Source organism: Chelonoidis abingdonii, chromosome 1 (genome assembly GCF_003597395.2).
Source record: "Chelonoidis abingdonii isolate Lonesome George chromosome 1, CheloAbing_2.0, whole genome shotgun sequence".
NCBI classification, from domain to species: domain Eukaryota; kingdom Metazoa; phylum Chordata; order Testudines; family Testudinidae; genus Chelonoidis; species Chelonoidis abingdonii.
Window position 1 is genome coordinate 65,872,563 of NC_133769.1, and position 25,461 is coordinate 65,898,023.

The window sequence follows — 25,461 nt, forward strand, 5'->3', positions numbered from 1 at the left end:
CCATCTGATGCTGTAGTATGCAGGCTACTATCAGAAAATTTGGTGGAGAAAAACAGTTATGCAATGAGTCCTAGTTTTCTCCCAAGAATAAATATTGTGATGGGGCAAGGCCAGATGGCTACAGTAAAGTACTGAGAAACAGGTATGTTAGCCCCAGGCTAAACAAATCCCTGATAACCAAATGGCAGTTGCTCCAGGTTAATCAAGGCACCTGGAGCCAATTAAGATCTTTCTAGAAGGCAGTAGAGATATGTACTTTAATTAGAACACCTGCAGTCAATCAAGACAGGCTAATCAGGGCACCTGGGTTTAAAAAGGAGCTCACTCCAGTCAGGCAGGGAGGAGCCAGAGGAGAAGGAGCGTGTGTGAGGAGCTGGGATCAAGAAGGCAAAGAGCTGAGAGTGAGAGAGTGTACTGTTGGAGGATTGAGGAGGACAAGCATTATCAGACACCAGGAGGAAGGTCCTGTGGTGAGGATAAAGAAGGTTTTTGGAGGAGGCCATGGGGAAGTAGCCCAGGGAGTTGTAGTTGTCATGCAGCTGTTACAGGAGGCACTATAGACAGCTGCGATCCACAGGGCCCTGGGCTGGAACCCGGAGTAGAGGGCGGGCCCGGGTTCCCCCCAAACCTCCCAACTCCTGATCAGACACAGGAGGAGCTGACCCAGACTTGTGGGTCCACAAGAGGGGAAGATCACTGAGGTGAACAAATCCGCCAATAAGCGCAGGACCCACCAAGGTAGAGGAGGAACTTTGTCACAACATCTATATAAGATATTGGAGTCAACATACCCCACAGATAATCAAGAATGGGCAATTTTTTTCTACATTACATAGTACTTTAAAATAAGACTAAAGATTTACAATACTTATTTAAAAAATGACAGCCTGTCCTTCAACTAGGCTACAGCAAACCAGATTACTAGGAGTAGAAAGGCTGCCAAATAACTAATCCTAGGAATGTCCAGCAAGGACCCGAACTTTCTGGCAGTTATTAGCAGATTCACACTTTGGTACAACTGGAACAAATTCCAATACACTTGTGGAAGGAATCAACCACCCCCACCCACAACGATTATCAAATATCTTTTGAACTAACTGTCACACTTCTTGACTAAAAGGATAGTCCTTTGGGACAGAGGGGGTTAAGTCAAATATTATATGTCTCTCTAGAGAGATACCAAGAACAAACTGAGACACTTCCCTCTTGGTGTGGATTTTTCAGTGATTTAAATTTTCACTGGCTCTAACAGAGTCCTAGCTCGCTTCATTATATTACCTACAATCTAATTATTAGGGCTGTGGATTAATCACAGTTAACTCACACGATTAACTCAAAAAATTAATCACGCTTAATCACTGTTTTAATCTCACTGTTCAACAGTAGAATACCAACTGAATTTATTAAATGTTTTGGATATTTTTCTACATTTTCATATATATTGTATTCCGTGTTGTAATTGAAATCAAAGTGTATATTCTTATTACAAATATTTGCACTGTAAAAATGATAAATAGTATTTTTCAGTTCCTCATACAAGTACTGTAGTGCAGTCTTTGTTGTGAAAGTGCAACTTACAAATGTAGATTTTTTTTTTTTTTGTTACCTAACTGCATTCAAAACCAAAACAATGTAAAACTTCAGAGCCTACAAGTCCACTCAGTCCTACTTCTTGTTCAGTCAATCGCAAAGACAAACAAGTTTGTTTACATTTACAGGAGATAATGCTGCCCTCTTTTTATTTACAATGTCACCAGAAAGTGAGGAGGCATTTGCATGGCACTTTTGTAGATGGCATTGCAGGTATTTATGTGCCAGATATGCTAAATATTCATATGCTCCTTCATGCTTTGGCCATCATTCTAGAGGACATGCTTTCATGCTGGTGACACTTGTTAAAAAAATAATGCATTAATTAAATTTTGTGACTGAACTCCTTGGGGGAGAATTTTATGTCCTCTGCTCTTTTACCCCCATTTTGCCATAGATTTCATGTTATAGCAGTCTTAGATGATGACCCAGCACATGTTGTTCATTTTAAGAACACTTTCACTGCAGATTTCACAAAAAACACAAATATCAAATTTTAAAGATAGCTACAGCACTAGACCCAAGGTTTAAGAATCTGAAGTGCCTTCCAAAATCTGAGAGGGACGAGGTATGGAGCATGCTTTCAGACATCTTAAATGAGCAACACTCTGATACGGAAACTACAGAACCCGAACCACCAAAAAAGAAAATCATTCTTCTGCTGATGAAAACGAACATGCATTGGTCCAAACTGCTTTGGATTGTTATCGAGCAGAACACATCATCAGCATGGACACACGTCCTCTCAAATGGTGGTTGAAGCATGAAGGGACATGTGACTCTTTAGTGCATCTGGCACATAAATATCCTGTGACACCAGCTACCACAGTGTCATGAGACCACCTGTTCTCACCTTCAGGTGACATAAACAAGAAGCTGGCAGCATTCTCTCCTGCAAATGTAAACAAACTTGTTTGAGCAATTGGTTGAACAAGAAATAGGACTGAGTGGACTGTAGGCTCTAAAGTTTTACATTTGTTTTATTTTTGAATGCAGTTTTTTTTGTACCTAATTCTACACTTGTAAGTTCAACTTTCATGATAGAGATTGCACTATAGTACTTGGGTGAATTGAAAAATACTATTTCTTTTGTTTTTTACAGTGCAAATACTTGTAATCAAAAATAAATATAAAGGGAGTCTGTACACTTTGTATTCTGTATTATAACTGAAATCAGTATATTTGAAAATGTAGAAAACATCTATAGATTTTAAATAAATTGTTTAACAATGTGATCGCGATTAAGTTTTTTAATTGGTTGAGAGCTTTCCTTACTATCTAAGGGCTAGACTGGAGGGTGCAAGGTAGCAATTATGACTTAGGCTAGATTTCTTTGTGCTTGCTCCAGGCTGTATTTCATCCTGGACAATAGCTAATTATTACCTTCATGTGCCCCTTCAGCTGTGCTGGCTGGCATATTTGGGGCAGAGCCCAAGTTCCACCATCCTCTTGCCCACCTGCTCAGGCAAATGAATAATGGCTTGCTGCACTCACTCACCATTACATGCCTGGATTTCAGGTTTAGTGAGACTTTACTCTTCCCTCCACCCATTGAGGATAAATGGTTTGTATAACTGGTCATTTGTAAGATTGGTGTTTGTGAAACTGAGGTTCTACTGTAATTCTAACTCTTAAGTGGTACCTGTAATCTTTACTGAGGCAGGAAAAGCATCCTCTGAGTGGTAAACATGTCCAGATACTTCCAAAGAGGGGAGTCCAGGGATAACTATCCTTCCAGACCATGAATGGGCTCTCCAGCCAAAATTCTTGGTTATTTTTTGAGAGATGCTAAATGGGCACTTTCTTGGAGTGTGAGAGCAGTCAACCAGCACAGATTCTAAATCCATGGATGCTGAGGTTTGTTTTTTTTTCCCCCGCTTCCTCCTCAGGCATTGGCTCCCTGTGACCTTATTCTACCACATATTCCCTTCTGGCACATGCCTTCTTTGCAATCTCCTTATGACATCTTCTCTATCATGTATTCCACTTGCCTATGTACTAGCCACAAGCATGAGTGGAAGGAGCTATAACTGCATGGTAGATTTAAGTGCCTAACAAGCCCAGGTATTCTCCTAGGATACAAGCAAGTGTTTTTGGAAAAGGTGCTGCAGTTTCTTAGTTGGCTGTGGAACTTTGAAGAGCCAAACCAAAGCAGTGTCCATATGTGAGGCAGAACTTACAGGATCTTCGAGTGCAAATTATGCCCTCCTCGGTCACAGCCTGCTGACCCTCTTACTACCAAGGCATGGCTCTGTAGAGCTGAACAGATGTGTCTGGTCCCCACTTATCCTAAGGAGCCCCAGCTCCAGTGTGGAAAGACCAGATCAGGAGCAGAAGACTATGTCAAGGAGACACTCCAAGGGTCAGGAGGATACCAGCTCAGGGGCTTAGACCTGGGTCAGAAGGAAGGGAAAAAACTTTAAGGGCTATCATATGCCCACATAAATATTGAAGTGAGTCCTAAGTGCTCTGGGCTGGTACACAGCTTCTCTTCTGAAACAAATCCAGGGACTCTAGCAATGAGGCCCCAGCCCCCAGGCATGGAGTGTGTGACCTCAGAGGTGGAGGAGACAGATCTAGGGGACTCAAGGCACTAGATAAAGAGTCACGAGACCTGCCAGGGGTGGGTGGCAACCCCTGCCAAGCATATGAAAAGGGCCAAAAAATTAAAAAGATAGAAATATAAGAACTCTGACTCAAGTATGGTCTCTACTGAGGAAGGAGACCTCTCCTCTTCTAGGGGAAACCTCTGGAACTGTAGAATACATGGCAAAACCAGAGATGGTAGCACTATCTCTAAGAGTTCACACAGATGGCTACCTTTATGCATATCCATTTCTCCATCCAGGGAAGGTCAAAAGAAGCAAATGTGATTATTCCAAGACATTGGTTTTCAGTTCTGGTAGACTGGGCACTAGAACCCCCACTGCATCTATCAGTGAGACCAATACCTGTCACATTTTTTAGAAGGTCTCTCTATAAGTCTATAATATATAACCAAACTACTGTTATATGTAAAGTAAACAAGGTTTTCAAAATGTTTCAGAAGCTTTATTTAAAATTAAAATGCAGATCTTATCCGTTTAGTGTGATTCTTGCCCTTGCTTTTCCTTGCTGAGTTTTCCAATGTCTGGCATGTATTTGGATACTTTAAAGCTGCACACAGGCTTCTGAGTGATCACTTGTTAACCGGCTCCGACAGGGACAGAGAACAGATTTAATGTGTGAAAGTACCTGTTCACACAGGTATGTGGATCCAAATGCTGAAAGCACTGCAAACACAATTCTGAGCTTTTTAACTGAATGACTTGCATTGTGAAATCTTCAACACTCATCCACTGAAATACAGACAAATCCAAGTCGCTTTTGTTGAACTTTTCAGGTTTAATTAGAAAAGAAAGCATTGGGCCAAATCGCTGGAAATCTTGAAATGTCAGAAAATTCTGACTCCAGTTCTTGCACGTACTTTCCAATCTCATCGACATTGACAGTGCAACGTGTCGATAGCTCTTTTATGAGTTGGAAATAGTGGAACGTAGAAGTTTGAATATCCCTGGAAAAAACTGCTAGTTTCGCAACAAATGCTTTCCAGGCTTCATAAAGATCCAGAACTGTTTGCCCTGCACCCTGGAGACAGAAGTTGAGTTCCTTTAGGTGAGCGGTGATATCAGTTAGAAACATGAGCTTACAGAGCCATTTGTCATCATCCAGTTCGGGGTAGTGTTCTTCTTTTTCCGACAAAAAGGCTTTGATTGCATCAAAACAGTTTACAAAGCACATCAAAACCTTGCCACTACTTAGCCACTGAACGTTGCTGTGAAGTGAGATGTCGTTATAAGCACTGTCCATCTCTTCTAGCAGTGCTTGAAATTATCTGTGAGTCAAAACAGATCGAGCAACAAGGAAATTCACAATTCGCACCACTGTATTCATCACATTATTAAGCTCTGAATTAGAAATTTTAGCACACAGGTTTTCTTGATGGATGATACGGTGAAATTTGACTGTCAGATGGCCAATTTGATCTTCAAGCAACTTTACAAATCCCTTCTGTTTTCCGACCATGGCAGGAGCACCATCTGTTGTCACACAAAATATTTTTCTCATATCAACTTCTCCTCCTTCAAAATGGTTTACAGAACTTTCCAGTATATCTTCCCCCTTTGTTGTGCCATGCAGGGGTTTTAGGCAACTAAGTTCCTCTTGGATTTCATCAGAAGCACAGTATCTTGCAACAACTGCCAAACGTGGAATGTTGTTTATATCCACACTCTCATTCACTGCCGCACTAAACACTGCTGTGTCTTTCAACGCAGTCGTCTGCTTTTCCTTAATGTTTTCTGCCATTTCACTTATGCGTCTCTCAACCATTCTGGCAGAGATGGGCATTTTTTATTCTAGATATGATTGTATCTTTATTTGGCAAATCATTGAACAAAATCTCCAAATTGCTGAGAGAAACTTTTTATATATTCCCTATCTGTAAATGGCTTTCCATTTTTTGCAATGTACTGTGCAATCTTGTAACTTCCTTCTGTAGGTTGATTTTTACTTACACTTAAGCTTTTAAAAACACTACTTTGCTTCTCATAGGCTGTTACTGCCTTTTTGATTGATTCGGTCTTGTCTGCTTCATCAAGAAAAGTTTTCCCATGTTTCGTTTCAAAATGTCGTTGAACACTTGATGTGCGACAAACAACACTTTCATAACAGAAAGCACAAATAGCATGGTTCTTCTTTTCAATAAATCCAAATGCGTCTGTCCAAGCAGGGCGAAATGATCGGACATCTAGGTTCACTTTCTTAGAAGCTGCCATTTTGTCAAATGTTCCCTTCAACTCTCAGTGGGGAAGAAAATTGCGATAGAAGGCAGGCATAAGGTCAAACGCAGTGTGGTCTGATATAAGCAATTTTAAGATGGGGGTGCTGAGCTGCACCCCCTCTTCCCTTGTGTCAACCCTCACTGTCCCAGGCTGGGAACAGTGGACCACAGCGAGGAGGCTGCAGAGCACTGATCCAAGGCCAGGAGAAGAGCCCAGGGTGGCCTGCAGGGACGCCAGGCCAGAAAGCAGGCTGAGCAAGGCTGGAGATCTAGACCGGGCTGGCAGGAGGTCAGCAACTGGAACCCCAGATTGGCAGCTGAGGTGAGTGAGCTGACCCCGGTAGGGCTGAGCAGGGCCGCTGGCCTGGACCCTGTGTGGAAGGGCGCCTGCGCAAGGTAAGTGGGGCTGCCGCAGGGGGGGACCCCGGCTGGCAAACGGCCAGCAGCGGGAATCCCAGAGCAACTGCAGGCTGAGTGGCTCAGCCCGCTGCCGCGGCTCGGGAGTTTCAGCTGCGGGCTCCTGCCAGCTGGGGTCTCAGCCCCCTGTCAGCCTGGGGTTCCTTCCCCCAGGCTGGCAGTGGGTGCTGAGTGGGGTTGCAGCAGGGGGCACCCTGGCTGGCAAGGGGCCAGCAGTGGGAATCCCAGAGTGGCTGCAGGCTGAGCGGCTCAGCCCTCCGCTGCTCTGGGGTTTCAGCCGCTGGCTTCTGCCAGCTGGGGTCTCAGCCCCCTGCCAGCCTGGGGTTCCTTCCCCTAGGCCTGCAGTGGGTACTGAGTGGGACTGGCAGAGGGTCCCCGGCTGGCAGAAGCCGGCAGCAGAAAGTGCCAGAGCGGTGGTGGGCTGAGCAGCTCAGCCCGCCCCGCGTGCCATTAAAAATTGGCTCCCGTGCCACAGGTTGCTGACCCCTGCCCTAATCTGTTTTAAGTGCACTGAATAGACAAGATCATTTCCTTTCACCTAAAGTGTCAAGGGCTCTAGGTGTCCAAACTGTGACCAGATTGGTCAAGTTATGCATTGTAGATGCAGACAAGGCATCAGGTTCACCTGTTCCTGATGTAATCAAGGCATGAGATCTTTCTTTCTACTTACGAAGTCACCAATCTGTGCTTCCACTGAGGAAATCTGAGGGCAGCAACATGGGCCTCTATTAACTTCTGTTTGTTAGACACTAGTGTTTAGGGAAAATCCATTATGTTGTTTGTGCCAGTCTTTTAGAATAATAAGTATAGCAGTTGGATCACTTTAGTCCATTCCATGCTTTCATTTTGACTAGGGGGAGTTCAGTTAGCTACAACCAGAGAAGCTGCATGCTGTGACCTACTGGATTAAACCAGTGATCTGTGGAATCTTACTTTAAAACTATATACTTTGAGTGATTTGTTCCAGAAGCTGTTAATGAGTTAGGACATAACAGACACTAGAAAATGGACTTTCTGTCCTCTGCACAGGCATCCTTTGGCAAGAAGGTGCTACATTTGGTGATTAATTTTGTGGGTAACTCTCCCTATCTCATTATCTATTTTCACTGCTCACTACTTCACATACATCTCAGATATTGGGCTACAACATGGGAAATGTTTTACACAATAACTTCCTTGCTTCTAGCAATGTCTTCCATGATTCTACCCTCCCTGGTATGGCTTCATTAGCCAAAGGAACAAAATTTAGCTTTTTATGTCTACTATTTGTGAGCTAGTGATCCTACTGTACATAGTTTACTGCCTGGCATTGAATTATTGTTACTAACCACATTCCAAAGCAGTGATTCTCAAACTTTGTACCAGTGACCCCTTTCACACAGCAGGCCTTTGAGTATGACCCCCCCCCCCAATTAATTTTTTTTTAATATATTTAACACCCTTGAAAGTGCTGGAGGCAAAGCAGGATTTGGAGTGGAGGCTGACAGCTCGTAACCCCCCCCCCTCGTGACACCCTGAGACGTCCTGACCCCCCACTTTGCGAACCCCTGTTCTAAAGCTTTTCCACAGCTTTTTAATGATTCATCTGGCAGCAAGCTGGAGAAGGGGAGGGGATTAGTAGGGGCTATGTTTCAATGTTGAACTGCCCCTGCAAATTGCAGACAAAAGGGGAATACCTCACCTGTCTCAGAATTGTGGAAGATGCTGCTAGTAGAAAGGATACGATCAGGTTGGATTTCTCCCATTCTGGCTCACAAAGATCAGCTGTGATGAATACTGGATGTTTAAAGCAATAACAAATGTAGAACAACATTCTACTTTGAATTTAGATGGCTGCTTCAAGTTTTTGCTCTCAAACCTAAACTTGGTATTGGCAAAGCAACCTCTAACATTCAGAAACATTAATAGATTTACTGTTTTTGTGTATTTTACATGCAGAGCTGGTAGTGCTGCCTACAGTTAAGGTTGCCTGATGGTTTGTTTTAAGATTGTTTTCAGATCTTATAACTTTACCAAACTTTAACACTTCATGATGAAACAGTCTATGCTGACGGTCTGCCTCATGCTAGTTTTTTTTTTTTAATTTATTAAGTTTCAGATAAAGTGGTTCATCTTTTAGAAAATGAGATTAGAGAAAAAAGTGTTGTCCCTTATTTTTTTTTTTTAAAAATTCACAACTGTTTTGTTGAAGTTTTGGAGTGTCATACTTTGGGATAGGAACTTGAAATTTAGGAGTGGTGCAGGCTGGAGGCAGGGTGTCAGTCTAGTCAATGTCATGACTATCTTCTGTAATTCTTTTGAAAATTCACCTTAACTTGGCCTAGTTCTAAGTCTCCAATAAAAAAAAACAACACTGTTTGCACATGATCAGTAGATACTTGTCTAGCGTTCAGCAGCTCCATCCTCCAAAGATTCCATAGGGAATGCACATACTCCAAGCCAGAGCAGCAGAGACTGAGCATAGTTTCCCCTGCTCAGGTTCCTCCTGGGTGGGGAAGGATAGATACAATGTCACTGTAAGTGAGATGATGGATACTACCTCTCTTGTGCTCTCAGTGCTCCTGCTGTAGGGGGCTGTGGGATCTGGAAGGTGTGAGAGAATACAAAAAAGGGGGGTAGGATGGTGGATGAAGAGAAGCTGCTATGGAGTTTGGGGGTGGGGAGTGAGGCCATCCAGAGGGATATAAGGGTTACAGGAGTTGGGGTGGGAGGAGAGATAGGAGCATAAGTCTAACCACAGGAGCTCACTTCCCCTCCAGAACCTGAAACTAAACCCAGGCCTCCAGCGTCTCAATGTTATTTGGCTGTTCAGGGCCACCTAGAGAGTGGGGCAAGTGGGGCAATTTGCCCCAGGCCCGCAGGGGCCCCCATGAGAGCTTTTTGGGGCCCCTGGAGCGGGATCCTTCACTCGCTACGGGGGCCCCAGAGCTTCTTCCACTCCGGGTCTTCGGCTGCGGGGGGAAATTCCGCTCCGGGACCTGCCGCCGAAGCGGCCCGAAGACGCATGGCGGGGGGTCCCTCCCCCCGGGACCTGCCGCCGAAGTGCCGGGTTTTCGGCGGCGGGGGCCCAGGCTCCCTGAATCCTCTGGGCGGCCCTGCGGCTGTTGGCAAAGAGCCACGAAACCCATCGGAAATACATGCTGGGGAGGATGTGTGTGCGTGTGAGGAGGGATGGCAGTGGTGAGTGGGCAGGAGGGGGGAGAGGACAGGTGGGCTACAAGGAGGGACGTTTGGGGATGGTGGAGGAGTCTGAGGCGGGCCGGGGAGCGGGGTCTGAGGGGATGGATGGGGGTGAGCAGGGCTCCTGGGGGTCTGGGAATGGGTGCGGTTGAGAAGGATGTCGGGGGACTGGCGGGGGTGAAGTCGGTGTAGCTGGGCCGGAATCCGCGCTGTGGGACGCTCCCCCGGCTGGACCCGGGGCTGAGGAGCCCCCAGGAAGTCCCCCCGCGGAGGCCTGGCCTGACACGCAATGGCACCGCCCCGCCTTCCCGACGCCACCGTTGAAGGAAGCCGGAAGCAGCGAGAAGAAGCTTTAGCTTGGCAGGGCCGGGCTGGAGACGCGGATCGCCGTGCAGGGACGGGGTCCCTGCCTGCAGGTAGGGCCGGACCGGTCCCGTCCCGCGCGGGAGGGGTGGCGGGGCTACGGGTGGTCTCACGGGGCAGCGCAGTGGTGGGAGCCGGGCCTTGGGCCGCTGCGGAGGCTGGGCTGTGACCATCCGGGGGCGGGATCAGGCCCGCCAGTGACTTGCCGCGTGAGCTCGGGACCGAGTGCGGAGAAGGAACAGGAGCGATCCTGGGGAGCCCGCCCCTCCTGGGGGCAGCCCGGCGGCTCCTCTCCAGACCCCCAACCGCCACCCCTAACTGTCCCGGTGACCTGACCAGGCCCCGTGTCCTCTGTCCCCGGTGCCGGGAGTGGGGCAGGTCAGTGAGGCGCCTTTGCTTCACCAAACTGGGCTGTGGTCCCAAGGCAGCGAGCATCACCCTGGGGCTGCTGGGGCTCGCCTTGGGGTGACAGCTCTGCTGAGTTGTGGCCGCCAGTTGAGATTTTCAGCGTCTTAAACATTAAACACAACAAAATCTTATGGTACGGAAGTGAGAGGGTTTACAAGCTGCTTTGAAAGTCTGTTCAGATGGGGGAGGAAGTCTCCTGTAAGTGATATAGAGGCTAGGTAAGACATTGAGTTGGTCCCTGGATGACATGGTTTCTGGCTCCAAGAACAGAATCCTGATTTGTTAACAGATGTATATGAGTTTTAATGACCCCATCTCAAAACTGAACCATAGTTCATTCAGTTATTTCAGGGGTTCTCAAACTGGGGGTTGGGACTCCTCAGGGGGGTGCAAGGTTATTACATGGGGAGTTACAAGCTGTCAGCTTGTACCCCAAACCCTGCTTTGCCTCCAGCATTTTTAATGATGTTAAATATATAAAAAATTGTTTTTAATTTATAAGGAGGAGTCGCACCCAGGGCTTGCTCTGTGAAAGGGATCACCAGTACAAAAGTTTGAGAACCAGTGAATTATTTTGTTTTTAAATCTTGTAGTCTCTTCAACTAGGCACCTATGGGGAACGGGGGAGGGAAGGAGGAGGAGGTAGGAACCATTATCTTTTGTGGAATACAAGCTTTCAAACTTTAATTTAAGAAAATAATTCTAGCTGATGGAATAATTCCAGCTTTTGTATGTTGCGAAGGCCAAGACTATAACACAATTCAAAAAAGAACTGGATAAGTTCATGGAGGAGAATAAAAGGAGGCAGTTAGAGACAAAAAGATACCTTTTAAATTTAAAAGGTAACATACTATTAAGGAAAACAGAAAGGAACATAAACTGTGGCAAGTCAGGTGTAAAAGTATAATTAGGCAGGCCAAAAAGGAATTTGAAGAGCAACTTGCCAAAGACACAAACTAACAGCAGATTATTTAATTACATGAGAAGCAGGAAGCCTGCCAAACATGGGGCCACTGGACAGTTGAGCTGCTAAAGGAGCACTCAAAGAAGGCCACTGCAGAGAAGCTTTATTTTCAATTCACCTAAAACAAATACTGTAGTGCAATCTCTTTATCGTGAAAGTGCAACTTACAAATGTATTTTTTTTGTTACATAACTGAACTCAAAAGTAAAACTTTAGAGCCTAGAAGTCCACTCAGTTCTACTTCTTGTTCAGCTAATCACTAAGACAGTGGTTCTCAAACTTTGTACTGGTGACCCCTTTCACCTAGCAAGCCTCTGAGTGCAACGCTCCTTATAAATTAAAAACACCTTTTTATATATGCTGGTATGGTATGTATATACCATTATAAATGCTGGACACAAAGCAGGGTTTGGGCTGGAGGCTGACAGCTCATAACCAGTAATAACCTCGTGATCCCCTGTGGGGTCCCAACCCCCAGTTTGGGAACCCCTGTGCTAAGAGAAACAAGTTTGTTTACATTTATGGGTGATAATGCTGCCTGCTTCTTGTTTACAATGTCACCTGAAAGTGAGAACAAGTGTTTGTAGCCAACCTTGCAAGACATTTACATGCCAGATGTGCTAATAATTCATGTGTCCCTTGATGCTTCAACCACCATTACAGAGGACATGCGTCCATGCTGACTACAGGTTCTGCTCAATAACAATCCAAAGCAGTGCAGCCCAATGCATGTTCATTTTCATCATCTGAGTCAGATGTCACCAGCAGAAGATTGATTTTCTTTTTTGGTGGTTTGGGTTCTGTACTTTCTGCATCAGAGTGTTGCTCTTTTAAGACTTCTGAAAGCATGCTCCACACCTCGTCCCTCTCAGATTTTAGAAGGAACTTCAGATTCTTAAATCTTGGGTCGAGTGCTATAGCTATCTTTAGAAATTTCACATTGGTGTCTTCTTTGCATTTTGTCAGATTTGCAGTGAAAGTGTTCTTAAAATGATCGACATGTGCTGGGTCATCATCTGAGACAGCTATAACATGAAACACATGGCAAAATGGGGGTAAAACAAAGCAGAAGACAAATAATTCTTCTCCAAGGAGTTCAGTCAAAAATTTAATTAATGCATTATTTTTTTAACAAGCATCACCAAAAAAGCATGTCCTCGGGAACGACAGCCGAAGCATGAAGAGGCATATGAATCTTTAGCACATTTGGCACATAAATATCTTGCGATGCCAGCAACAACAGTGAATTGAAAAATACTATTTCTTTTGTTTAATCGCGCAATTAATTTGTTGAAACTATTGTAAATAACAGAATTATTAGACACACAGATGGATATGATATGTAGGGGAAAAGTCCATGTGGCTTTTCACCAATCTATTAGAATTCTTAGAGGGACTGGGGCGGGAGGGCTGCTGTTCAAGAATCACATGGACAAGGGTGACCCAGTATATACAGTATACTTGGACTTTCAGAAAGTCTTTGACAAAGGCCCTTAAGTAAAGTAGGTAGTCGTGGGATAAGAGGGAAGGTCCTCTCATGGATCAGTAACTGATTAAAAGACAGGAAATAAAAGGTAGAAATAAATGGTCAGTTTTCACAGTGGAGAGAGGGGAAAAAGTTCGGTCCCTCAAGGATCTGTATTGGGATCAGTGCTGTTCAACATGTTCATAAATGATTTTGAAAAGGGATAGACAGTGAGGTGGCAAAGTTAGCAGACAATGCAAAATTACTCAAGATAGTTAAGTCTAAAGCAGTCTGGGAAGAGTTACAAAGGTATCTCAGAAAACTGGGTGACTGGACAACAAAATGGCAGATGAAAATCATTGTTGATAAGTGCAAAGTAATGTACATTGGAAAACAATTGCAGCTATACCTGCAAAATGAAGGGGTCTAAATTAGCTGTTACCACTCAGGACAGAGATCTTGGAGTCATGGTATATAGTTCTCTAAAAGCATCTGTTCAATATGTAATGTCAGTCAAAAAAAACAAAAACAAAACAAAAAAAAGCCCCACCTTAAATGTTAGGATCTATTAGGAAAGGGATAGATAAGGGGATAATAAATATCATAATGCCCTATATAAATCAGTGGTATGTCCATGCCCTGAATTTTGTGTGCAGTTCTGGTTGCCCCATCTCAAAAAAGATATATTAAGAGTTGGAAAAAGTACAAGAAGGGCAACAGAAATGATTATAGGGATGGAACAGCATCCATTTGAGTAGAGATTAAAAGGACTGGGAGTTTTCAGCTTAGAAAAGAGACAACTAAGGGGGGCTATGATAGAAGTCTACAAAATCATGAATGATGTGGAGAAAGCGCATAAGGAAGTGTTATTTATCCTTCATACAACACAAGAACCAGGTTTCACCCAATGAAATTAATAGGCAGCAGGTTTAAAATAAACATAAGGAAGTACTTCTTCACACAATGCACAATCAACCCATGGAGCTTATTGCTAGGGGATGTTGTGAAAGCCAAGACTATAACTGGGTTTAAAAAAGAATTAGATAAGTTCATGGAGGATAGGTCCATCAGTGGGTATTAGCCAAGATGGCCAGGGATGCAACCCCATGCTCTAGGTGTCCCTAACCCTCTGACTGCCAGAAGATGGGACTGAACAACAGTGGATGGATCACTCGATAAATTGCCCTGTTCTGTTCATTCCCTCTGAAGTGAACAGGATACTGGGCTAGATGGACTATTGGTCTGACCCCATCTGACCCTTATGTTCTTAAGATCTTGGGGGCATAGTTCATGTCTTAAGTGTTTGTACAACAACTAGCACATTGGAGGTTTTGGGCATCTTCATAATACAAATAATGATGTTTGCTGGGGAGGAGGCCCAAAAAGCAGAAGCAGAGAGAATGGCAGCAGAGTAGAAGCCAGAAGTTTCAGAGAAAAAGAATGCTCCTCCTTTCCAGGGGGTAAGGGCTTTTGAATTTACTAGAAACAACAATGGATGAGTTCCCAAGAAGAGTACCTTAGTAGGAATCCCAGCAGCTTTGGTGTGGGGGTGGTCAGACTTTGCCTTCTCCTCTAGGCATTGCCCCTAGACAGAGGGACCTCTCAGCTTTGTTAAGTCTTCCAGTTATTAGAGGTCTGGTAAATTTTTCAAGTCTTAGGTATTATGCATGCAAAGCAAAACTGGGTCAGTTCCTCCTGCTGACTAACATACAAGAAAGAGCACTAAACTTCTCATCTCAACCAAAGCAGTCAATGCTCCCTCCCCTGGAAGATCGAAAATTAAAATAAAAATAGTCTACAATCCATTCCTACTATATACAATCTCTTCCTGGATTCACCAAGCACTAACCTGCTGACAAATAGAGAAAACCTCCCCACCAAAAACTGAAAAATGGTCAGGATGCTAAACAAAAACCTAAAATACCAATATATGAGTCATTGGGAAGAACAAATTAAAACAAATAGTAGGCAAAACTGCTTTACGTCCCTATACAGAACTACTTCCTCATCAGTGATTGTAAGCTAGAAGTGAAAGTGAAACAGAATTTTTAGAGCTAGTTCAGAAAGGCGCCGTCATGCAAGGACAACAAAGGACAGGTTGAGACAGGGAGATATTCTAAAATCTAACGTCCAAGGTACAAAGATGTGTGAGTAATTATTCCTAGCAGTTTGAAAAAATAAGTTTTAATGAAAAATCCATTCCCTCACTCTGGGGAAAAAGGAGAGAGATTACAGAGAAGGCAATGTGCGTCTTTTCCGGAATTTTTAGTATCAGTTTCCTTTTTTCCTTTCTCAGTTTTTGCCTTACCTTGTATATTTTTCTTTTGTCGTGCTATGTTGTGTGCTATGTGCTCTGTTTTGTCCACTTCTCCCCAAAGTTTTAAATGCACTCTCTCTTTCTGGGTGTCTCCATTTTAGTAACGTCAGTCAGTATCATCCTAGTTGTAAAGGGAGAGAAAAGAGTGAGTGGATTTGGGAAGAAGAGGAGGAGAAGGAGGTAGAGAGAGACAAAAAAGAGGAAGTAATAGATGCTGCATACACATAAAAAGATACATTCTGAACTATTATAAGAAAAAAGGTGGCGTGAAGCCAGAATGAGAAAGGAAGCAAAACAAAAACAAGGAAAAGATGTAGGGAGTTATATTTTTAAAAGTTAAATAGGAAGTTGATTGAAGATTGTTAAAAGCAGGTCAGAATACAACTGTTTTATTCCTTTAAATTGAGGGTTGTGATGTTGGGGGAATGGTTATTTTTCACCTTGGCTAGGGCGAAACCAGAGTAAGTTGCAATGGTGTATTGTATTAGTTAGGAAGGAATATGTGGGCCCCAAGAACAAAGGTGTTAATATGACCCTATAACTGTCCAACATGAAACAGTTTTAGATAAGGTTTAAATAAGAGTTTGGAATGCAGAGACCTGAGCCATCTTAATACCATGGCAAACTCATTATTAAACATTTAAAAAACCTTTTATTAAAGATACAGGGGGGGAAACAGAAAGGTAGAGCATTTAAAATTTAAAGTATTAAGTCACGCTTTCGTTTTAAAAACATCCCTTATTCCCTTTAGCCGTGGAGAGTCTTTAGAACAGGGGTGGCCAACCTGAGCCTAAGAAGGAGCCAGAATTTACCAATATACATTGCCAAAGAGCCACAGTAATACATCAGCAGTCCCCCATCAGCTCCCCCCCGCTACGCTCCCAGCACCTCCCACTCACCGACAGCCCCACCGATCAGTTTTGGTCTGTTGATTTCCAGTCCAGCACTTGTCTTGTTTACCAGGCATGACCTTAGCGTAGTCCTTGAATTATATCAGTAGCCTTTTTGTTTAGGTTAATACAGTCTTACTCGCTTTTGCACCTTCTCACATCAACACTTGTTGTTATAGGTTATTGAGACATTTTATAAACTTTCTATAACGTTTTACAGTTGAATGCAATTAGTGTAAATTTGTAGGCCCAGTCATCACAGTGCAAGCTCTTGTTTGCACCAAGACGCCACGTATACATTAAGCATTTCCACTGGTGTAGCTGTATCAGTGTGGTTACATCAGTACAAATATCCTAGGCTTAGATCTGATTTCTGTTTTCACTGTTTGAGATTTTTGTCAATATTTTGTACCATATTGTAAATGGCTTTCCTGTCTGCTAGATTTTTGTCATCCATCAAATAAAATCCTAGATCTGATAACATGCTAGTCTGTTTTTTAGGGTGCTATGGCTCATGCAATTCTTTTCTATTGGTCTTGGCATATATTACCTTTCAAAATAAGAGTGGAGGAGGACAAGGGACCTCTTATGTAAAAATGTCACGTTTGTATCTTTTGGGCTGTGAGATGATCATTTTCTAGTCAGCCATTAAATTGTTTAGTTTTTTAATAAAATTGGTAAAGACTTAATTCTTTGTGTATTTACTATCTATGTGCACTTTTCTGCTGAACAAACAAGATTCAGTAGATTTGACTCTTGGCAAGAGGTAGTCAAGATGGCATCATGCAAAGCAGCAATCCCATCTTCACTGTATCCATGCCACCTGGCACATCACAGGTAGTGGGTCTCATTATTATGGAAGACATTTTTAGTCCAGTGTTTTTTCAAGCTTTTTCATAGCATGGACCTTGTTTTAATACAGAAACTGCCCCAGATTTCCTCAGGGACCTGTCTCCTGCCATTCAGGTCTGCATAACAACTCCTTGGCATCTACAGCAGTTACCAATAGGGAAAAAGTATGTATGACTAGTATTTTAAGGACTTTTAGTAGAGCTGGTTGGGAATTTTTGAGGTTTTGGTGAAAAGGAGTCACAGAAGATTTCCACTGTTTTTTGACCAGCTGTTATTCTGGAGTTGTCTTCAATGCCTTTTAGCAGCTTTAGAAAAGGAGGACCAGCACCATGTGATCAGCCAGCTTGCCACTCAATTTGTGTACTGCTGTCTTTTGTGCTATATGGAACCCTTCTTCACTGGCCCATGTGTTAAGGAAGAGTAATGATGAAAATAGATAAAATACAGTAGTTTGGAGCTGCTTCATAATATTGGATCGATTTTGCAAGAAGTCCAAGGCTTTACCTGGTAACTCCACCTTTCACACATTACAAGATGATTGGACTTGTATAAATGCCTTGGGACTGGCTTATAAGAAACACTTTGCACATAGTAATGTACCTTAATGAGAATCTAATATTAGAAGTTATTGGAAGTAGAAACTTGTTCAGGCAAAATCATTTGAAAATTCCTGTTTTAATGCTGTGCTTGCCTGACTACTACACCTCTACCCCGATATAACGACCCAATATAAGGCGGATTCGCATACAAGGCGGTAAAACTCTGACACGCTGCTCTGAGCAGCGTGTTAAAGGTGCCGGGCCAGGCTGGAGCTGAGGGGTTTGATAAGGGGCAGAGGGTCTCGGGGGGTGGTGGTCAGGGGTTCCCCCTCCCAGGATCTGAAGGGCAGGAGCTGTGGGAGGGCACTTTTGGGGGCCCCGCAGTCCCAGAGTGGCACGGGGGGGCCGAAGCAGTCCGCTCTGCTTCCCTCGCCCCAGCCCCAGCCGTGTCGCTCAGGAGGGAGTTTGGGGGAAGGGAAACCTGCCGTGCCCCCCCCCCCCGCGCTCTCACCACCAGCAGCGGAAGCGGAACAGCCCAGCTCCAGCCTGCTCCACTCCGCCGGCTCCCAGCCGCAGCGCTCCACTTCCCGCCATGAGTGACTATGGGGGGCCTCCTTTCCCCAACTCTCCGCACTCACCTGCGGTGGAAAGCGGAGCAACACTGCCCCAGCCCACTCTGTTTTCCTTGCCCTGGCTCCAGCCGTGTCTGTGCGGGGGTGGCTGGGGAAAGGTCCTGCATTCACCTGCCCGGTGGGAAGTGGAGCGTCATGGCTGGGAGTTGGCGGAGTGGAGCAGGCTGGGGCTGGGCTGTTCCACTTCCTACTGCTGGTGAGTGCGGGGGGGTTGGGGAAAGGACACCCTCCGCACTCAACGGTGGCGGGAAACGGAGTGACACGGCCCCAGCCGGCTCTACTCTGCAACCTCAAGTGAGTGCGGGGGGGCATCCTTTCCCCAATCTCCCTGCACTCACCGGCAGCGGGAAGCAGAGTGCCATGGCTGGGAGATGGTGAAGTGGAGCGGGCTGGGGCCGGTCGGTCCTGCTGCTGCTGGTGAGTGTCTGTCAGGGTGGGGGGGTGGATAGGGGTTGGAGCAGTCAGGAGACAGTGGGGTTGGGTAGAGGGTGGGGTCCTGGGGGTGATTAGGGATGGGGGTCTCTGGAGGGGTGGTCAGGGAACAAGGAATGGAGGGGCCAAAGCAAGTTTGATATAACGCGGTCTCACCTATAATGCAGTGAGATTTTTTTTGTCTCCCCAGGACTGCGTTATATCAGGGTAGAGATGTATTAGAAAGGCAGGCCCCTGCTTTGTGCTAAGCACCGTAATGTGCCTGATTAACTGTACTTGATATTGCAGCACAACGTCCTCCATTCTGTTCATTTTCCTGGGGTAAAACCCCTTCTGTGTTGTTGAAGACTTTTTGCTGTTGTGTAAACCAATGATTTCTTCAATTAGAACTGAACAACTTAGGTGATAAATATGTTTCTCTTGGATCTCTCTAAGAACAGGAAGTTCTTTTATATCTTCTTCCTATTATCATGCAGGGGGGTGGGCTTCATAGTGCTTTTCATAAGAAGAGTAAGGAGGCTTTTCTTGGGGGGCTAGCAGGAATAGGGAGAAAAAATCCTGATACAATGAATGACCGAACTGAAGTAATTCAGGTTGTCTTTAACTCTGAAGTGTTCCATAATTGATGGTAACTGACTGTTTTCTTTAGGCATTGGCAGCACACACAGTATGTGAGATATTACAGCATCTCCAAACAGTGTAATAGCTGGTTGTATTGTGCTTCTGCTGAAACAATAGGATTATTATATTGATTGTGTATGAAAAATTAGAGATTTGCTTTAATTAAAATAGATATGTTGTGGGTCTTTTTTAAATTTGGAAAACTTAGAATCTCTTATTAAAATCAGGAATTAACTCATAACATGATTGAGTTCTGTTATTAATAATTGGGGGAAACTCTCCAGGGAAATGCTGCTTATCTGGCACACCTGTCGTCAGAAGCAGTTTATAACCCATCTGAGGGCTAGGAATGGGTCTCTGGTTGCTAATTTTCCTTTATACCATGCTAGTATAAGAGTTGAGCCTGTTATCATCTGTACCTTTCCAAGGACAGCATATAGGGTGGCTTTTATTTATGTCACTTAGGCCTCAATTCTGTAGGGTACTTTATTCAGGTGCTGGGGTCTGCTTGTGGAAAACATATTCATTCTGTTCTATATAGGTCTTTATACCGTCTGGCTCCTCACTGTAGTATCTGAGCGCCTTCCAGTAGTGCATGTTGTCTGTTCTCTCATCCTCTCCTCAGGGGAGGAGCATGTACAGTGAAGTGTCTTGTTTAGGTAGGGATTTGGGGTTGGCTTGTTTTTTATACATGTATCTGTTGCTATGTGTTTTTATTAGAGAAGGTGAGGTGAAAGAAGTGTGCTTTGAACTTGAAGTGAAAAGTGGCAGGGTTTGTGGTGGTCCTTAGTTCCTTGGGAGGAGGGTGTCATTCCACAGTCTCAGACTGTCCCCAAGAAGGTTCTGTCTCCCACACAAGTGAGCTTTACTGTGGTTGTAGGGTTCTGTTATGACAGAAGAGTGGAGTTGTTGATCCAGTCTTTGTTCCGGAGTTTTAGATGGTCTTTTGGGCATCCTGGGCCCAGGTCATGGACCACTTGGGAGAAAAAACTGAGACCTTGTACTTGATTTAAAGTTCTCTGGGAAGCCAGTGTAAAGAGCAGAGGACAGATCTGATATGCTCACAGTAGCCTGTGTTTCTGAGAAAAGAGACTGCAGCATTTTCTACTAATTAGAGTTTCCTGAGTGCTGAAGGTTCTATGCCCACATATACTGTATTGCTGTAGTCCAGCCAAGTGGTGATGAAGGCAGGGCCGGCTCTAGGCACCAGCACCCCAAGCACATGCTTGGGGCGGCAATTTTGTGGATACAGACTAACACGGCTACCCCTCTAATATTTGATATCACGTAAACCTGCCGTTATCTCACTTCTGTTATGCAGTCTCTCAGATATGCTGAACCATGAAACTTATAGAAATGTCGTTTCTCTTAAAGGAAAGACAATTCCCACATTATTTGAAACCTTTTGTATTATTCTCTTCTATCTTTTATGGTCTCTTTATGCCACATTTAGAAGCTGACAAAAGAATGGTTATTGAGACCTTTATTTGATTTTTAGTTTATTCTTTCAAATGGAGGAAGGGAAAAAGAAGACCTCAAACTCGGTGACAGATTTTATATGTGAAGTGTTAATTTTGATTTCTGGTAGCATTTAGCTTGCCTTTGTTTCCTTTCTTCCTGCCTCCCCATTTCTCTAATTAGTGGATTTTTAATTCCTCTATTAATTCTTTAAATCTCTGGAGTAGTGTTTCTCTGTTTCATTAAGAATGTATTGATTTTCCTTTAATTTTTGTGTGTGCAATATACTCAGTAACATTTTTTTATTTTTAAGCTTGAAAAGAGAATCGACTAATTGAGAGAGAACATGCAGAGCACTTCCAATTATCTATGGCTTTTATCTGACATTCTAGGACAAGGAGCCACTGCAAATGTTTTTCGTGGACGACATAAGGTTTGTGTGGAGTAAACAAACTGGTTACCATATAATAAATATTATTTTCAAGAACAAGGATCCTTGTATTAATTCTTAAATAGTCTTCCTGTTTTGTTACCTTTGTTAATACATGGAAGTTGTTTTTCTTTCATTAATTAAAAGAAAAACTGGCTATACAGTGAATGCTGCCTATATACTAAATCCACAGGCTGAATTCAGTAAGAAAACAATCATTAAACCTGGCACTTGTAATGTGAAAGCCCTTGAAATCTGTTCATCAGCCTTTTATGGAAAAGTTTTGATTTTTTTTTAATTGGATATGCCTGTATAAGAAAACAACACAGCTTTTATGATATTTTATCTTAATGTCCCTAGTAATCAGGAAAAAATGTGTAAGATACATGTTTTAAACACCTTTATCATTGTTATTAATAACAAAGTTGAGATTAATACTGAAATCATTTGTAAAATCTACCATTCTTTTCACTGTGCTTGCTCCATGCCTTTTGCATTTTATCCAGTTTGGACAGTGAAATTAAGCAGTCATTTTCTGGTTCTTATGCACAAGTACACAATGCTGCTTCTGGTTCTTATGCACAAGTACAATGCTGTTGAGTATCCAACAGTGCAGGGAAATGTTTAAATAAACAAGTAGAAAAGACTTTTGGGGGGCCTAAATTACTAAGCATGTGTGTCCCTTTTAAATTGGAAAGAAATATATATCCGTGTCTTTTTAAAGAAACTATTATTTCTGAACTCATTGGGGGACGGGTGGGGGGAACCTTCATTCCAGATAAATATTCTGTTTGAGCTCTCTTTACCTAAACTTAGTTTCTAATATCTGAATGTATTATTATTTAACATTATATGGCCCTAGTCAGGTTCAGATAACCATTGTGCTAAGTGCTATACAAATACAAAGTAAGATATGATCCCTGCCTCACTATGTTTTTGTTTCCAGGGGTAGATTGGTTTTAACGTTATCCAGAGTACTTAATTATGTCTTAATTTCTTTAATTGCCTTACTAATGTATATAAAAACAATGAGAAAAATAACCCAACTGCTAATATCTTCTCTTGACTATAAATTATTAACAATCATTTTATAATTTTAAAGGAAAACTGAAAGGATTTTCATCTGCCAAGGTGTTTGGGGGAGGGGGGGGCGCTTTTGTTTTCCCCTGAAATAGCTCAGGATATCACAAACTCTAAAAGCCAGGGCTGCCGGGGGGATGGTGGGAGCAAGTGGGGCAATTTGCCTCTGGCCCCACAGGGGCCCCGTGAGCCCTGGCTCGGCGGTGGTGTGGGTCTTTGGTGGCATTTCAGTTGCGGGGGGCCCTTCAGTGCTGCCGAAGATGTGGAGCAGCTGAAGGGCCCCCTGCCTCTGAAATGCTGCCAAAGACCCAGACTGCTGCCAGGTGAGTACAAGCACTGTAGCTCCCCCACTTTGCCCCAGGACCCCTGAATCCTCTGGGTGGCCCTGGTAAAAGCATATGGAGTTGCACTGCTATTTGATATGTAATGGCTATCCAGTGGTATAGGAAAAATGCTAAATCCCAGGATTCAGGTCAGCAGATAGATAAAGCCCAAATCCTGCAAACACTTTTACATGATTATCCCCACTGAATCCATGTGAGTAACTTTTTCCAAGATTGAGGAATAAAGCAGGAACTAATTTTTAAGTGTGTTGTTCTAAACTGTGTTAATTGTAGTTTTTAAACCTCTACATACTTAGCTATGGATTTGGGGCCTTACACAAATTTTCTAGAAGATGATTTTCAATTAGTCTTTGTACAGATACTAAAATCTAAAAGTTACCCCTGAGATTTCTCCATGTTCCAGCTTTGTGAAAAATTACCCCCAACTGGTCTTTATTCCCTGAATTTAGATGGGAGTTGAGGCTGTTCTTTGTCATCAGATTATGTATTTTGTGTCTCTCTCTCAAATTGTCTTGAGTTTCCAGTGTGTTTTGGCATTGTCTGTTAACAACCCTCAAGTGTTTATAAAGAAGTAGCTTATCTTGAGCCATTTTTTCCTTTCTGCTTGTTTATCCTTACAGCCCCCTATTAAACTAAACCAATATATTCATATAGTAAATATTCCAATAATCAGATGAACATACAATATTAATAAATTATTGCAGAGAAGCTGCCATTATATCATATTTGTATATAAGTTTGAAAAGTGTTCTGGGATCCTTCAGGATGACTGGTACTGTGGTACTGTATACATGTTAATTATTATGGCTCTTTTGTACTTGACTTTGATTTTTTTTAAGTAATCTGAATATTTTTCTGATAGAAAACTGGGGATTTATATGCCGTCAAAGTATTTAACAACATAAGCTTCCTTCGTCCTGTGGATGTTCAGATGAGAGAATTTGAAGTATTAAAGAAACTGAATCACAAGAACATTGTCAAATTGTTTGCTATTGAAGAAGAGGTAATTAGCTGATGTGGTTTGTAGTATGCCATCCACGAGCCCTGCATATATATGTATTTCATGGAAACTCAGCTGTATGGGATAAGGTTGTATTTTTATTAAGAAGTATATAGGTGCCTTTTCCAACTGGCTCCTCTCCTTTTGCTGAGAATCTCACCTGACCTGGAGCCACAGATTTAAAGATAGCAGAGGCCAAGTGGTGATACTGCTACTGAAATACATAACTGACTCCTAACAGCTTAGCAAATCAGTGCACTTGCCTTGCTGTCTGTAGCACACAATCAGGTTCAGTGCAAGAGGCACTGAATCTGATCCACTGCATCCACATGTGTATATTATGCAAATACTGTCCTAATTTATAAAATCTTAAATTGAAATTATTTAAGTTAATAGATTTTAATTACACTACTGTATGTTTTTATATTAATATGGAATGCATGCTACTGTCTGATTTGCTCTTGATTCATAATTTTGCAGCTTATTCACAACCTCTCACTTTTTAAAAAATAAGATTTCAGGTGTTCCACAGGACTGTCAGAAGATAGGCATCTTGCTGTATAAAGTTCACATAATGATAGAGCAGATGTAGAATTGCAACCAGGGATGAATTAAAGTAGCTTTTCTCAAAGTGAGGCTGGCTAGGAGTTCACAGGAAAATGACTAAAATGCAGAGGTAAGTAAAGACTTTGGGGAGGAGGAGTAATCGAGGAGAGAAGTAAAAGTGCTGCTCCAGGCTCTTCTCCCACTGTAGTTCCTTATTTTTCATTTGCCTACACTACCTGCTACTCAGGGTGTGTCTACACTACGGGATTATTCCGATTTTACATAAACTAGTTTTGTAAAACAGATTGTATAAAGCCGAGTGCACGTGGCCACACTAAGCACATTAATTCGGCGGTGTGCGTCCATGTACCGAGGCTAGCGTCGATTTCCGGAGCGTTGCACTGTGGGTAGCTATCTCGTAGCTATCCCATAGTTCCCGCAGTCTCCCCCGCCCATTGGAATTCTGGGTTGAGATCCCAAAACAGTGTCGCGGGTGATTCTGGGTAAATGTCGTCAGTCATTCCTTCCTCCGTGAAAGCAACGGCAAACAATCATTTTGTGCCCTTTTTCCCTGGATTGCCCTGGCAGACGCCATACCATGGCAACCATGGAGCCCATTTTGCCTTTTGTCACTGTCACCATATGCCTACTGGATGCCGCTGACAGAGGCGGTACTGCAGCACAGCAGCATGCACAGCAGCATTCATTTGCCATTGCAAGGTAGCAGAGATGGTTACCAGTCATTCTGTACTGTCTGCTGTGCCATTGTAAATTGGCAATGAGATGACAGTTATCAGTCATTCTGTACTGTCTGCTGCTGTCATGGGTGCTCCTGGCTGGCCTTAGCTGAGGTCGGCTGGGGGCGCAAAGACAAAGATGAGAATGACTGCCCGAGTCAATCCCTCCTTTGTGGTTTATCTAAAAATAGAGACAGTCCTGCTTAGAATATGGGGCAAGTGTACTAGAGAACCAGTGTATCAGAGAACCAGAGAGCACAACCGCTCCATGTCAGATCCCGCAGAAATGAGGAGCTGCATGCCATTCACGGGGGGTGCCCCTGCAACAACCCCACCTGTTGACTCCCTTCTCCCTCAACCTTTCTGGGCTACTG

At 43.4% G+C, this 25,461-nt stretch overlaps 1 protein-coding gene across 3 annotated transcripts in view; it reads left to right on the forward strand.

Moving 5' to 3' along the window:
- The first annotated feature begins 10,319 nt into the window (after positions 1 to 10,319).
- Positions 10,320 to 25,461, forward strand: part of TBK1 (TANK binding kinase 1) — a 56,846-nt gene continuing 41,704 nt past the window's right edge. The window contains exons 1-3 of one of the 3 annotated variants that reach the window (XM_032775234.2): positions 10,320 to 10,425; positions 21,264 to 21,383; positions 23,667 to 23,807. In XM_032775234.2, the coding sequence (XP_032631125.1) occupies positions 21,297 to 21,383; positions 23,667 to 23,807 (228 nt within the window). In that variant the 5' untranslated portion in view covers positions 10,320 to 10,425; positions 21,264 to 21,296. Of the gene's footprint in view, positions 10,426 to 15,322; positions 15,345 to 21,263; positions 21,384 to 23,666; positions 23,808 to 25,461 lie in introns of those variants that run through there. The other 2 variants (XM_032775231.2, XM_032775233.2) reach the window with 2 other exon arrangements.